General features: G+C 31.6%; 1 protein-coding gene across 1 annotated transcript in view; it reads right to left on the bottom strand.

Moving 5' to 3' along the window:
• Positions 1-14,737, bottom strand: part of LOC125067920 (lachesin-like) — a 44,956-nt gene extending 30,219 nt beyond the window's left edge. Inside the window, exon 1 of the mRNA XM_047676817.1 lies at positions 14,565-14,737. Within this exon, the coding sequence (XP_047532773.1) occupies positions 14,565-14,673 (109 nt within the window). The 5' untranslated portion in view covers positions 14,674-14,737. The remainder of the gene's footprint in view (positions 1-14,564) is intronic.
• Positions 14,738-15,952: the final 1,215 nt, after the last annotated feature.

The following is a 15,952-nucleotide window of genomic DNA, read 5'->3' as shown; positions in this document are numbered from 1 at the left end:
ATATTGGACAACATCATATACATTACTCTGATCCCAATGTAAGTAGCTAAAGCACTTGTGTTATGGAAATCAGAAGTAACGACGGTACCACAAACACCCAGACCCAAGACAACATAGAAAACTAATGAACTATTTCTACATCGACTCGGCCGGGAATCGAACCCGGGACCTCGGAGTGGCATACCCATGAAAACCGGTGTACACACTACTCGACCACGGAGGTCGTAAGAGGTTTTAAAGTCTATTAAATTAAAAAAGTAAGCTAAAAAGGTTTTTGTTAGTATTAGCAATCAAATATCGAAACAGATTTTATCCATATGTTATGATATTCTCCGTTAGAACGTCAAAAAATTTATCCAATTGAATATTGTATGTATGTAAATATTTGAATAAAAAAATATTACAATTCCAAAAAGTGGTGGACTACAGTAAACTAATTGGTTAGGGCGGTACTGATTGTTGATTATCTATATAATAAAACACAGCGGTTTTCTCGGTAATTATCTTTGATTTCCTTCCATCTTTATCCCAATATAACATTATTTTTTCCAAGGTCATCCAGGTTACATAAAATTAACTATAAAATCACGCCCTAATACACTTCTGCCTTATATACAAACCTTTTTTGAATATCGATTTTAATCTATAAGTTATTAAAATATACATCGCATATAAAACTAGTTTATATAAAATATTATGAATACCAATATATATTCATACAATTAAAAAAAAAGGAAATTTTTCGGCTTTATTTATCGCACAAGCTAATATCTAGTTATCATTAAAAACTATAATGTTCGATAAATAGTTCGATAAACAGCTTGATTTGTTGATAACAAATCTGTTACTAGTTTATTATTGAAATATGTTCGATCAACAGTCCGACATTCAAAACCACATTAATCCCTTGTATCAATTAGACGGCTCGCATGATGCCCCAAATTAGGATTATTACTGCACTATGCATACCTAGGTGTTAATACGGCGGAAATAATTTAAACAGTATAGTTATCGCTGTGAGTTATTTACAAATTGATAAATTAATTACGAACTCTCGTAGGTCATACTTATGACTGTTGGTTTGTTGATATAATGAAGGAAATTAAGACTAAGAGACAAACAATATGAAGCTTACTCGTGAGATAGGTGCCCATATTTATTTACTAAATTGTGAAGTGTATTTTGATTTCCTTTTTTTTATGGCATTGGTTGGTGAAAGAGCATATGGGCCATCCGATGGTAAGTGGTCACCAGCGCCCATGGACAAAGGCGCTGTAAGAAATCTATACCATTCCTTACATCACCAATGCGCCATTAACCTTGGGAACTCTCTTGTGCCTTTGATTACACTACTACACTACACTGGCTCACACACCCTTCTAACCGGAACACAAAAATACAGAGTACTGTTATTTGGCGGTAGAATATCTGATGAGCGGGTGGTACCTATTCAGACGGGCTTGTACAAAGCCCTACCACCGAGTTTTGTGTATCACACTATATATGTATGACTATATGATACGTGAGATAGCATGTGTCAGAAGAACATAGATAAAATACAAAAGACATGGATTAGAAAGATACAAATAGAAAATACCCTGTGCCAACCCCAAATAATTGAGATAAGGGCGAGTGAATATAAACATAATTATATCTAAACTGTAAATTAATTCAATCTTTTCGAGAGACTCGCCTAATTTGATTATACTCGTACCTAACATTTAAAGTGTAATAATTATCTCAGAGGACATTGCCACGAGCGTAGAGGATGAATACGAACAAATACATAAAACTATCAATATGACAGATGAAACTATCTGATCATTACGCTTACAATCGATGATAAAGATCTGACTTTACATTAATACAAATGGTAAAGACGGATAAATATCTAGAAGCATCTAGCTGCGTGGATGCCAGCTCATGTATTGGTCAGGTTATCAGCAGCAGATTTTTTTCCGAAACATTTAATTTTGAAATCGGTAACCTCTATCTTGGTATCTTGGCTTATCAACTTATTAAAAATTTAAAATGTCCGACTGACACACAACCAACAGACAAAACTGATGGCCGTAGCAGCATGAACTTAAGTACAGAAGGAGGATACTACGATGTTTTGCAGAATATTTGTATGAAAGTTCTTCAAATAATCGTTTTCCGAATAATGTAAGTATCCGTTGGGATGTTCCATTGCGTAGACGGGTAGTATATACAAATACATCACTATCTAATCGTATCGTACATTCTGTTACAAAAAGCAAATGAAACTGATTCAAATAGTGCAATTAAAAACCATTACAATATAGCGATAATATATAGGGAAAAATAATAACTAAAAAAATTACGGATTTGTTCGAAGTACTGACCAATTTATAAGTGATTTTTAAAACCTACGTTTTCATTTACAATAACGGTTTGAATAAAACGAAAAAAAATATTCGAAAACTGTTGCATTAAAATATCCACTCGCATAATAACGAAGCTCAAATATTTAGCAAACTTTATATGGTGTAGTTATAAGTGCAGGTACAAATTTTAATTGGTGGTTGAAACAAAGACAAATAAGAACTGCTTTTATATTTCAAACAGTTTTAAAAATTATTTAATTATAATATTTACCATCAATATTATTACTTTTATTATAATTTTTTTTTTCTTATTAATATGATAAAATTATTTTTTCAACAAATAATAACGCTAATCTTATATCGTTTTACGATAGAATAATTTATAAATATAGAACAATTTTGAGAAATACTTCGAATCTGATTCAGTAAATACCGAGCCCCGTGAGATTCAATCAAACTTTGAAGTTTAACTTAAATATCTCTTTGATATGAAAACCCTTAAACTGTATTATTTATCTGTAAAGTATTTTTGATTTTTTTTTAATATTTTTTTTTTACAAATCAACAATAAGTTATTTAAAATAGAAAGTGTTTGTTTAAGTTTATTATAGCGCAATGTAACTTAACTTAAAGATAAAAAATATTAAAATATTTGTCATCGCCGATTACAATACTAGATCTATTACTATTGCGACCAATATCGGAGACCACCAACAAAACCTCGGGAATACCTGAGATTTAACAATAATTTAAAATCGTACACCGTATGTTTTTCAATTTTTAATCATACAAAAAGTATCAATTTATATCTAAAATCTATTATTCTTTTTATAAACTTTGATAGTGTTTTAACTGTCCTTGTTCATTTGAAAGGCTTTTCATCGGCTACATCGTTTTGTATCCCATTTTGTTGCGATATATATAAATATTTGGAATCCGTGTCGACACCCATTTCGGAAAACACGAAGTTTTCTGTTAAAATTTCGTTAGAGTGTAAACGATACTACTGAAACTAAAATAGAAAAAAATGCTAAAAACACACAACGGGACAAAACTGTTCTAAATCTGTTAATATATTTAGTAAAAGTGTCCGAAATTTTTCCGTTATTTCCCAAACAATGACAAATATTTTTTGAACGTTTCATTTGCAGTTTTCATGTTTCAGAACAAAAGCCATTACTTGTTTACTGGAATGAATACTCACAACCTAGGTACTGTTATTCGAAGTTCGATTGTTCAGTTTTAAATGGGTTACCAAACATTCACATTTCAACGGCATTTTTCCTCACCAGTTGGAAAGTTGCGTACTAACTAGTTAGTGGAACGCTAACGATGCAAGGTAACTTTTTCTAATTTATGACGTGATTATTTCTCTCCTCTTACCTTTAGATGTAATAAAAAATTTGGCGAGAAGTTTTCTCTGGCTGCATTTGCATATTAAATTTTATAAAACTGTAACCAAATTTACGTACTTATTATGGATTTATATATATCACTATCAATGAATGTTATGTCAAGTATCTTTTGATATGAAAATATTTTATGTATATCAGGTAAATATATAGTAAGTAGATTTTAACAAAAGATCAAAACAATATGTTCGAACACGTTTCCATGAACCCGCAGTACTTCTGCAAAGCAAATTTTGTTTCTAAACCCTCCTCCAGGAGGAAAGAGAGTTGTCTAACTATGGGAAATTTATGTTACTTTACTTTTCTAAGGTACAAAGTCGAGTCTAAAATAATAAACCATGAACATATACATTTTTCTTTTAAATGAACCACGGAATAATTTAGTAGGCTTTTAAGACACATGCTATTGTTTTCCCGACGTCGAGCAGTAAGATAGGGGACCGGATGTACGAGGTCAGTACGGCGGGCTGTTAGCCAGAATGAACTGGTGTTAGTGGGCGACAATGAGAGCTATATTTCAGGTTGCGAACGCTGAGCTGTACAAAACGAAACGGTCCACGGATAATAGCCTCATCAACATAATAGTAACGGGATTCAATGAAATATAATCGGCGTATCTTTTATGCGTTTTATGTCGTGTTTCAATCGATAAAACAGATCGCTCTCGACAGATGGGGTGGTGGGTTTTATTGCTACGTATTATGGCGCTTGATAATTTTGTTAACTAAACGACCAGATATTGCGATGTGATAGTGTTTTATTCATATTTGATATTATTTGGATATTGTACGCATAAAACGATGATATTATGGTAATAACTGTGCTTAAATTGGTAAATAAATCTGTATTTTTAACATCAATTAATTTAGTTAATTAAAACATGTTTACGCTTTATTTAGCGTTTTTAGCTTTAATATTAATGAACATTGAGAACATCTCAAAGTATTGATTACATATCTGAGATAATTTGGTACTAAAGATTTTTTTTTGTTAATGTTTTCATGAAAGATATTCTATTTTTTTTCGTATGATATTAGAAAAAATAAGGTCTAATAAATCCATTAGTTTTGGTAACTATTACAACAATGAATATTATTATTTCTTTGTTTTTTTTTTAATTTTCCGTACCTCGAAAAGTATGGAGACCCGTTGGTCGTGCGTCTGAGCACTTTACGATTGAGTCGGATTACCAATCCCATCGTACTATGACAGTAAGAGAGTGCATTTGCATACATTTGTGTATTATGTCTTGCCTGAACTCATCCCGATTCGATTATGTGAGTAAGGAAATAGAGTGACATATTGTCATGTCCTGTGCAATCGAAATCAATCCGGATGATATCACCAACACTGTCTTGCGTAGGTGGTTAATCACCCAAGGAGGTGCCCACCGGGGCCGAAACAGGTCGGACAACAGCTTAAGTGTACACGCGGGAAAACTCGAAAAGGGTCTTATTTATCTGAGTTAGTTATATTACACACATTATATCCGTTAACAATAATCTTCGTTACGTATAAAAAGATGAAAATTTACAATCTATATGTAACATGTCAAGGTCGTCGATCGTCTTCAACCTTAACCTAGAACGATATGGCGTCCCATTCATTCCACGGTGATTGATGAGCTTGATATAATAAATATTTCAGTAAGCTCTTACAGTAAAGACGACTCATGAAGACGAAATGTTCAGAAAGTTAATTTACCGAGAAAATCTCAGAAACTATTAATTTATTAGCAAATCATGTAGGTAATCTTGTAATATATTTAACGTATAAGATTTGAATTCATTTATTAATATCAACTACTGATTTTCACGCGCAATTTCATCCACATGTGAGGAAAAGTAAGTATCTACAAATTTCATGATGATTGGTTGAGTATTTAAGGTGCGAAAGGTTAAGTAACAAACAAATAAACTGATTAACTTATACCTTTACAATATTAAATAGACTTCCGGTCTTAAAACTTTTATCGAATACTATTTAAAATGCTTCGAGAATATTTCTCTAGCTATACTAAAAACGTATTTTATACAAAACTAGCGGCCCGCCCGTTTCGCATAGGTGCAATTTATTTATAAAGAAAGATCAATTTTATTGTAACAGGCAGACCACATCATACACATCCGACTGCCCGTTTCGCAACGAACGATATTTTGGTTGCACATCATTTGGAATCGGTGATACCTTCCAGTGATACTCTGTTTAAAGAGGTTTTTCATTCCAACTTGTTAGAGAAAAATTGTCGTAGGTCGGCTATAGTATAAATATAATATGTTATATAACACTCAGGAATAGCGCAGCTTTCTACGAGTGAATTATTATTTGGAATTGGATCATTATACCGCATACATACAAATGAAAAAATTTTACCTGCAAAATAAGACTAAACTCAAATTATAGCTGATACTGATAACTGCCTTAATATTTCTGAAATTGGTATCTTATTTTTAATATACTTCATAAAGAGATGTGTTATTAATTCGTTTTGTTAAGTGTACGCTAAATTTTAATTCTGTCTGTTTTCGTCGACTTTTTGCCAATTTATGTAGTTATTTTTTTAAATAAAAAACTCTTAAACATAAAATCGGTACAATTTCATTTCATGATTATTCGTTCTCATTTAGGCAGTGCGTTTAGAAAGCTTTTTAATATGAGTAATTTATTTTTTTGCAGGGCTTACTTATTTATGTATTTAGAATGCCTATTGAATGTATTTTTGTAATCAGTTTGAGTCAGTACAAGAATATCAAGACTTATCGATATAAATATTTATGTTTATAAAAATATATATTCAAATATAATTATTTCAAAAGTAAATTAAATAAAAGCGTATACTTAAGCCCGTGAAACTTTATAAATTAACCAGAAACAAAATCGTATACGATGATGTTTATAAATATTTCAGCATATAAAATAGACAAGTATCTTTTGATTTTGTTAGTTTTAAATAAATCCAATCAAAAAAGTTTTGTTTTCTCGTCCGACCGTAAACTCCCCTTTCAATACCCGTTGGAGTTGAATTACGATAAATCCTTCTGAACAGATGGCAACGACACTCGAATAGCCCGTGTCTACAATGTCAAGATATAACGCGGCGTTTTAAGATATACAATGACAATAATAAATATAAATGTCACTTAAGAGTGCAAACTCTTTTTTGTTGGAAATTTATAAATGTAATGGTGCATGTGAGAAACCTGCTTAAGATTTTTTTTAAATTCATATTCAAATATATATCCCGATGGAATTTAATAAATAGTTAATCTGGGTAGATTACCTCTAAACCGCAATAGTTAGTATTGTTGTGTTCCAGGTAGCGTCAAGTACCAATACACCATTTACAGCCACAGGGGTCATATCATTTTAATTTCCAAGATTGGTGGAACATTAGAGATTTATATGAATGGTAATGATGGCAATTAACCCATTTCATAAATAATACATATCTACATAATATAGTTACATATATCATTTTAAATTAAATATTTTCGTATTCTGTGCATAAATATTTACTGTAGACAACCAATACATCATTAACAATAACATATTCATCGTTGTAAATTATTATATCCTGAACAAGCAATTCGAATTCACTGACTTCATATAAATTGATGTTTTCTCATTTCAATTTACATAATTTATTTTTCTTTGTATTACACACAAGCGCTTTAATCGCATTCGTATTTATTACCATTTTAAATTTGTTCGCAGTTTAGATAAAGGAATATAGAGATTAAAAATAGTGTTATGACATTTACAATGAAAGCTCAAACGACGTCTAACAATAGCGATACCCTGGGGTGACTAGAGTAATGACATAATCAAATTGTCCTGCGCATCTGTCCTATCCTGGGGTTCTGTCTATGGCTGCTACCTCAGAACAGTGAAAACAAAAGTATCATCAATCATTTGTTGATCGCAGCACAATATATCATATTATAACAATGAGGTAACATTTCGTTTGGTACAAATGTATAATATGGGTACTCAATATTATAATAATGAAAGAAATAGCAATATGCTCTGACTGTTCACCTTAGATAATCATCAGCCTACAAATATTCTTCAAGGTTATATGTACCTAGTACCCAAAATCTTCTAATATTTAATGATTGTGAAAATGTAAGTATCAATAAGCGTCATATATTAGCATAAAATTATAAATTAACAATTTGACAATATTTTTAAATATAAATATTCGATTTATGAGTCTAATGGGATAAATTATTATAAATTATATTTAGTATTTTATATAAGATTTCAAAATATTCTTCAGAAATAGGGTATAATTTTGATGATCTATATATTTATATATCAATGCTACTTCCATATATCCTCTGTTCTAAGGACAATACGCACGAATACCCTCGATAATAGCTTCGATACATGCAGGCACAAGGTGATTTATTACACCTTAAACGGATTGTTGGTGCAGATTCGCTATATCGATGTTCGATAGTTTTACGCTGCTTCAGAGGGGATGAGTCGTATCGCCCCCTTTGATGATGTTCAATTTATACTGATATTTTATACCGAATTTCTATTTCGTTATTATGTCTCCAGTTCGTATTTACTTATTATTATTATGATATATAATAAAATATCTTGCCTTCGAAATATTTTTTAAGATGTCTTCGTAGAATTATTGGAATATTAGATTTGTCCATTTCTCTTGCAGATATTTAGTAGCAGATTAATCAAATATATTTGTCTTAAGTAATTTATATTTATTACTTATTTCTGGATGGAAATGTAAAATAACATTTATATACTTTTGTTCAGTACGAAATGATGATATCGAGATTTTATACTCTAAAAATAATATGTTATGGTATTTCAATCGTTTGAAATGTAAATTTTTTCAAATATTTCTTGTATGCAAATTATTTTCGTATGTACCATTTCAACAAATAAGCCTTCAGAGTGAAAATAATCAGGATGTAGTTAAATTAAGATTGTTTTTATTAACAATGAGATTAAATATTTAAAAAAAAATACAGATCAAATATCGATACAAAGTGAGAAGTGAATAGAAACCTGACAAATTTATCATGAATATATCAAATAACAAAAACTTAATCATTTCCAGTCAACGAACAGAAATATTTTAACATTCTCTCTCCTTTTAAGTCACCAGTTTTTCGTAACGAGTTTCCGTAAATTTGGTTGCTACGATTTTTTTTCTACCTAAAAGTTGAGAACGAGGAAGGAAAACTGGGACGCGCAAACATTGCGACGAGGGTGACTGAAAGAAGGGAATAAATCAGAGAAAAATAACGAAATTTTAAACGAACGCTACCGGGGGAAACGGATAGTCATTTATAATTTAAGGAATGAAGCAAGGGTGAGCCTCTTAAAAAGCAATTTCCTTGCTGCCAACTTAATCTCTAGAGGGAGAACCGCAAGGGTATATAAAAAATGAAACGACCTCTCTGGACAACAATGCGATTTACAAACACAATAGTCGGTGACGATGGGATGACAAGAGCGTGCATATACTGCACTAGTGATGGACGTTTTATCGTAACATATCGAAAACACAGCAATACTTCACCATAAACGATGGCTATCGTTAGTGTGCTGACCCGTTACTATAATGTGAGCACAGCAAATATTTATTTTATCTACTGAGAGTTCTATATTAAATCATTGAATAAATAAAGATAAAATGTATTTGCGTATTGCTTAACGCTGTGTAAAGGAATTACTTTGACAGTTATTTTTATCTTTGATAATAATGCGGAGACTCATTTTGCCTTTTATACCTAACAGAAAAACTACCAATAAACATAAAACTTTACCAGACGATGCATCGTATGGAGAAGGTTTGGTTATATTCTAATATTATATGACTAGCTTCGCTTAACAGTTACGCCCGCTTTAAATTCAGACTATTGACGTGACGAGCGTTCACAATCTTGTTTTATTATAAACTGCAATATATTTGCACAAGAACACACATAGATTATTATCGGCATATTTTTGTACAGCACTCAAATTGATATGACCCTTGCTGTCAAATCCAAGGGGAAATACAAGGGTAGTATGGGAGACGTAAAATGTGCAAACAATTAGAATGAGCTCTTTTTGCGGGGTGTACCTACAATGGCACTTTATGGTAACGACAGCTACCATTTAATATATAGATTTTAAATATGAAACCCCATTAGCCGTGTGCACTAGACATCTGTTCGTTTCGCACTTCCAGTGAAGGATGCTTTAAAAGCTTTGAGTAGTAACAGGATAGACTCTGCATATGCTAATCATCATGATATGTGTTTTGAATAGTTCGATATTGTTTACAAACAGACTAAATAAATAATATATTTTGTTATCTCATTGGTCTAGTTGTTACTTTATAAGGATGTAGATCCTGAGATTATGGATTCTAAGTAGTAGTAAGTTTAAGAGACTACTAATTCTTTCTTGCTTTAAAAAGTGTATAAAGGTTGGTCCTATGCCTGAGCTCTCTCCGGTCGTGTCGGATCTCCGACCCATCGAGTTACGAGCGCGAGGGATTAGGGTGCACAGTGTTTGCGCACACACTTTAGCAGTAAATTATGTCCCGCGCAGTTGGTTTTTTTTGTTAACAATGATCACAATCACCGATACCATTCAGGCGTTATTATATCAAATACATAAAGATAAGGTAGAGTTATTAATTTTAACACCGTTTAATAAACGGCTATGTACTAAAATCAGTATTGTTTTATTTTACGAAAGAGTCAGGCAGGTGGACTGTCTGCTAGTATGTTGTTACTTAGATGGCTCTTGTTGAGGATAAAGTTCTGATCAAATTTTGTCAGTATTTTCAAGATATTTTTCTTCACCGCTTGAAATGATTTTTACAAATTAAACACATTAGAATCTGTTGCGCTTGCCTGAGTAGAAACCTTTATTCTTCGGTTTAAAGGAGATTGTCCACTTAGTATGGGGACTTTGGCCTGACGTGAACAGACATTTTATCATATTTTTTGTAAGTAGTTTAAAAGCACTAACTAGTAATAATGAGAATATGAACTTAATTTTGTATCAAAATGTTTAAAAAGAGATTTTTGTCATGTGAGGAAAAACAGGTTAAAGCGAAATAAAACAAAATTTTTTATGATTTATTTTTATTCTGAGACATCATATGTTATTAATATATATTGACTGAACCTGATTAAGATCTAGACTATGTCGCCTTTGCTCTATCAAATCAGTTCCACAGTTTATGCATCTCAGAGATACGGATTGGCAAGAAGTCACTTCTTCTGTGTGCAGACTATCATGAGACACGCTTTGGTTTTGTTCAATGTCCATATTCAAGCCGTGGTTAGCGATTGAGCTAGTTTCGGGGTCCATATTACGTGAGTGTTGGTCATCGTTTATGCTATGTTCGGAGTCCATAATACAAAAGCCAGGGTCATCGTTTGAGCGAAATTCGGGGTCCGTAGATGTGCCGGGGTCATTGGAAAAAGATAGGTCGGAGTCCATAATGAATAAACAATCGTTGAAAGAAAATCCACAATAAATCAACACTCTTAATGTAGGAAAACAAAGCGAATGTAAAAATCAGTCTGTGACATACCAATGTCAATTTGTATTTTTTTGTTTTATTAGTGTTGCATTAGAAAAAATCATTACAAAATCGATCGAAAACAGATATGATTACGTTTAACATTCTTCATATTTCAGTTTATAAAACGTTTTAAATGATGAAACTAATTAAAACAAATATTTAATTTTTTTTTTTTTGTATTAAATACTTATAGTTGTATTAAGTACTGCGAGATGATTCGATTTGACGCAATCGTTACTTGATCTCGCTGGTAACACAAAACGTGGATCAATAAAGCAAATCAATGAAGATACTTTAAAAATATTTTTTCAATAAAATACAAATGTACACTCAAACAATAATAGAATGGCTAGCTAAAAATTAATATTATTTTTTTCATAAACTTGTTTTTTTGATAGCAGCTTGTTCACGCTAGGCCAAAAATGGACATTGCCCTTTACGTGTTCTAGACGCCGAAAATTAGGTTACTCTAGCATCTGTTATATATATACTATATAGCATCTAATATAGAATCAAGCAACGAAGCTGTAAACATAATGATTTCTTTTCTCTTTTCCTCATAGGCCGCTTTCTTTCATTTACCCACGATATACTACCCTACAAAGGACATCTTATATTTGACATTGACAAAATTTTATCTTCTTAGATAAGGGATTAGATGGTTATTTAAATAGTTTTATTTTAATAACCATCTATTTTGATATTTCACATCTGATATCGCTATCACAATCAAGACCTGTTTTAAATTTATTTTAAATTAAATGTAAACACATTTAAAGAAAATCAGTTTAAAACAAGAACATAATAGTTTCGTTAGTATAATAAAGTACATTAAAAAATCACAAATGTATACGCACCACGCACATACAAGGAAGTCGACAGTTGGAAGATAAAAGGAATAACTGCATAAGAAAACGTCATGCCGTGTGCCGTCACGACATAAGAGACGCTCCTACTATCCGCTTCAATAGATATTTCATGGCAATAATTTAACAATTACAAAACAAGGGAGTGCTTATAAATTTAGCTTAGTTGTTACTTTGCTGAGCTCTATGATAATAATTTTCAATTTACCGCAATAGGCACTGCAAGATTTATGTGACATCGTCTATTTGTATCTATTGTAAATATTGAATTACGATCTCGAGATCCATTTTTCTCTTAAATATATAAGCAGCGGCAATCGGAACACAACGTGGATCCTCTCTGCGTGAACCCATTCGATCTCATGCATTTAAATTCAGAATTAGTGAAAAGCTTTGCCCACGTTACTTTTTTCCCGAGGTAAGCAAACGTTTCTTTAAATTCATTCCGATAGCAGTTTTATTGAAAACGTGATTGGTTTAATGGACTTTGTTAGCATCTTTTATAGCTATTTGATATCAGAATCTTAGAAATGATACTCTCCGGTTGGATTTATCATTGTAAGTGAAATTACTTTTTGATTACTTTTGTACGATCTATTCAAATCCATTAAAAACAGGTATCGACTGTTCGAATTGTTAGTTTAAAGTTCGGTTGTATAAACTGCGATCGGGTAATAATTTAGCATGTTTTATGGTTCATGTCCTAGCCTCTATTATGTGCAATGTTAAATTGGAATTCGTTGGTCCGTTACGTATTCATTGAATTTAGTATTCAACATGACCTCTTTTATTTAAACTTAATCTAGCAACTCTCGTATTCGTAGGAAACCAATACAAATTTTAACATATTTTCTGAATTGTATTGACCAGGATTTGTTTCAATAATAAATTCTGTATTATCCATTGGTTCGTAATACAAAATAATCTCAAAGTTAACATATTACAAATATAAAAATAAAGTACCAGCCCGTAAACCCGCTGCTATGTTCCTCCTATTCTAAAGTAGAAAGCTTGGAGTATATTTTACAACGCTGCACTACTGCTGGTTGGTGGATATGCATTTAGCAGAATTATATCATTAAAAATTAAAATTAATATCACAAAAATATTTCCCCAAGATAACGATATATATTATAAATTTATATTCACAAATGCACATGAAAACTTAGCGGTATTTCCTCAAATTTCGACACAATTTTCTGTTAAAATTCACGTGTTTTATCGACTAGTATATCTAATTTCATACAATATAATGTTACAATACCGAGAATCAATAATATAGAATCAAGCAACGAAGCTGTAAACATAATGATTTCTTTTCTCTTTTCCTCATAGACCGCTTTCTTTTATTTACCCACGATATATTACCCTACAAAGGACATCTTATATTTGACATTGACAAAATTTTATCTTCTTAGATAAGGGACATAAGCATAATATTCCATTCGGTATCACCCATATTTCCTTCATTGTAATTGCAATTTTTCCGCTTGACAGGGGTCGCCACTAGCAATCAGCATACCTTTCCGCGAACAGAGAACGTAAATAATCTATTCGGGAACGAGTCGCCTTTTCCTGGCGTTGGAAAAATGTATCTGCGACATAAAAGAAGGGGGGAGTGGTTCGTTACGTTTTGTCGCCCTCTAGGGAACAACTCGGTGGCGTCTCTACAACATGAATGTTTTACATTGCCGTCAGAGTTCTGATTTGTAACCACTATTCGACTGAGTTTATGGCTGTTATGGTTCTACATTCCACAATAGAGGTGCATTTATTGTATAGACGTTAATAAAGATTAAATTGTGCATTTATAATGCGTACAAAAATATTTAGCGATTTGTACTCGCTGTACGTCAGCAAGAGAAAATTAGATTAGACATTTCGTCACGTCTTAATAGTGCTAATCATTTGAGTGCAAATTTATATAAATTTTAAATATACTAAGGTTTATTTTGCTATTTAAAATGAGTAATAAGAAAACACTATTAAAATATATTATACTTACTGGCTAAATAAAATAAATGTTAGTTAATTACAATATAAACAAATTATGTGTCGATATATAATTATATAGATAGGAAATTTTAAGCTGGTTACTATATGTTAAGCAATATTACACAGGGATTTAGCTGTTACGGGATATTAGGATAGTAAGCGGACGAGTTAGCTTGCGGGCTTTAGCCGTCACGAGCACGTTATTGCATTTTAATATCCAATTAGTATAAGATATTAGTTTGTATTATTTTATACAGAGTTTATTCTGAGAGAATTTAATTTTAATTTTTAATGTGTCACTTTTAGTGTATCTATTACTGAACCCTAACTACAACTAAAGTCAATGTAAAATGATAATGCTTATTGTTTAATAGATTACCTTTTGTGCTTTCAACAACGCCGTCGATTCTCCAGAGAAGTAGTGCGCCGTAGACTGTCAGGAGCATTTTGTAGTCGTGGTACAAATAGATTTCACGGATCCACCTCATCTCTTCCCAATCTCTTGGCAGTGATGCCCTTGACACTCGGAGGCACCATTAGATTGTCCCTATTTATAGCAAAGTCCTTGATTCTACTTTGTTTCTTTCTTGTTTCTAGAAAGATTTAAATTGGAGAAACATTGCTTGAATTACATACATTTTTATTCGTTATTTTTTTTTTAGTTAAGCTTCACCAATCAGTCATTCAAAATATATTAGATATTCGATTTATGAAAACTAATTAACTCTTAAAGAAAAATGGTTTTGTTAAGTTTATAGTAAGAATAGATGAAAAAAATAATTTGAAGAGATTGAATAACCGTTTTTAATTACATCGGTAAAGATCACGCCTCGATTCACCACCGAAATCTGAAACAAAGATAATTTTTTAATTAGTTTGGAGTTTCATCAACAATAAATTGTTCAATAACAATGTTTAAAGGATACTTTTTTTTAAGCTGCGTAAAAGTAAACGCATAAAAATTCCGTCACAATGCCGTCAATGTCTCAGTTACGGGATAAAAGGATTTTGTGTAAAGATTTTAAAGGGCCATTGTAGCTGTGAAAACATTTCTTTTTACTCTCGGAGACGTTACGGGTTGCTTGTTGACGTCATTTCAGAGGGATTCCATTACGGCAATGATGCTACTTATGTGAGTGGCTATTTTATTTTAAAGGCCACCTTGATTTAGGCTGAACCGTGCACCTTTCGTTGAAAGCCGTCGTGGTAATGTATCGTAATATTCTCTCTGTCAAGTTGATTCATTTTACTGCAGCCATCAAAAATGTTCAACGATATTAAGTTTCCCTTTGTTCTAATAGTCGCTGAAGACTATTTAAGAATTGTTTTATTTATTCTTCTCCTTTTGATTTAAAGTATCTTGACAGATACTAGAGCAAAACGATTCATATTTTGAGACACGTATAAAATTTGAAACAAATTGTGTACTGTTAATGATACAAAAATATTTAATAATAAGTAAGAGGAAATTGAAAATATCAAATGATTGATTTTTAAACATTGAACTAAAATCATACGTTACATCTATCATCGACCACTTTGTCTTTTAAAATTATAAAGTGAATTCATTGATATCATTAAGAAAGTCGTGGTTACAGAATCGAATAGAGTTAAATAATTTAAATTATAAATTTCCTTAGTAAGGTTGAAATAACTAACATTATACCTATCTAATTGCTTTTAAAACTTCACTTTAAATTTAAGCAGCTTGAACTCCAAGAACAAAAAGGCATAATTATGGCTGATTTCTTTTGTTATATTCATCAT

This window comes from Vanessa atalanta, chromosome 12 (assembly GCF_905147765.1).
Source record: "Vanessa atalanta chromosome 12, ilVanAtal1.2, whole genome shotgun sequence".
NCBI classification, from domain to species: Eukaryota; Metazoa; Arthropoda; class Insecta; order Lepidoptera; family Nymphalidae; genus Vanessa; species Vanessa atalanta.
The sequence above is the reverse complement of the archived record's forward strand: the minus strand, read 5'-3'. Positions and strand labels throughout refer to the sequence as shown.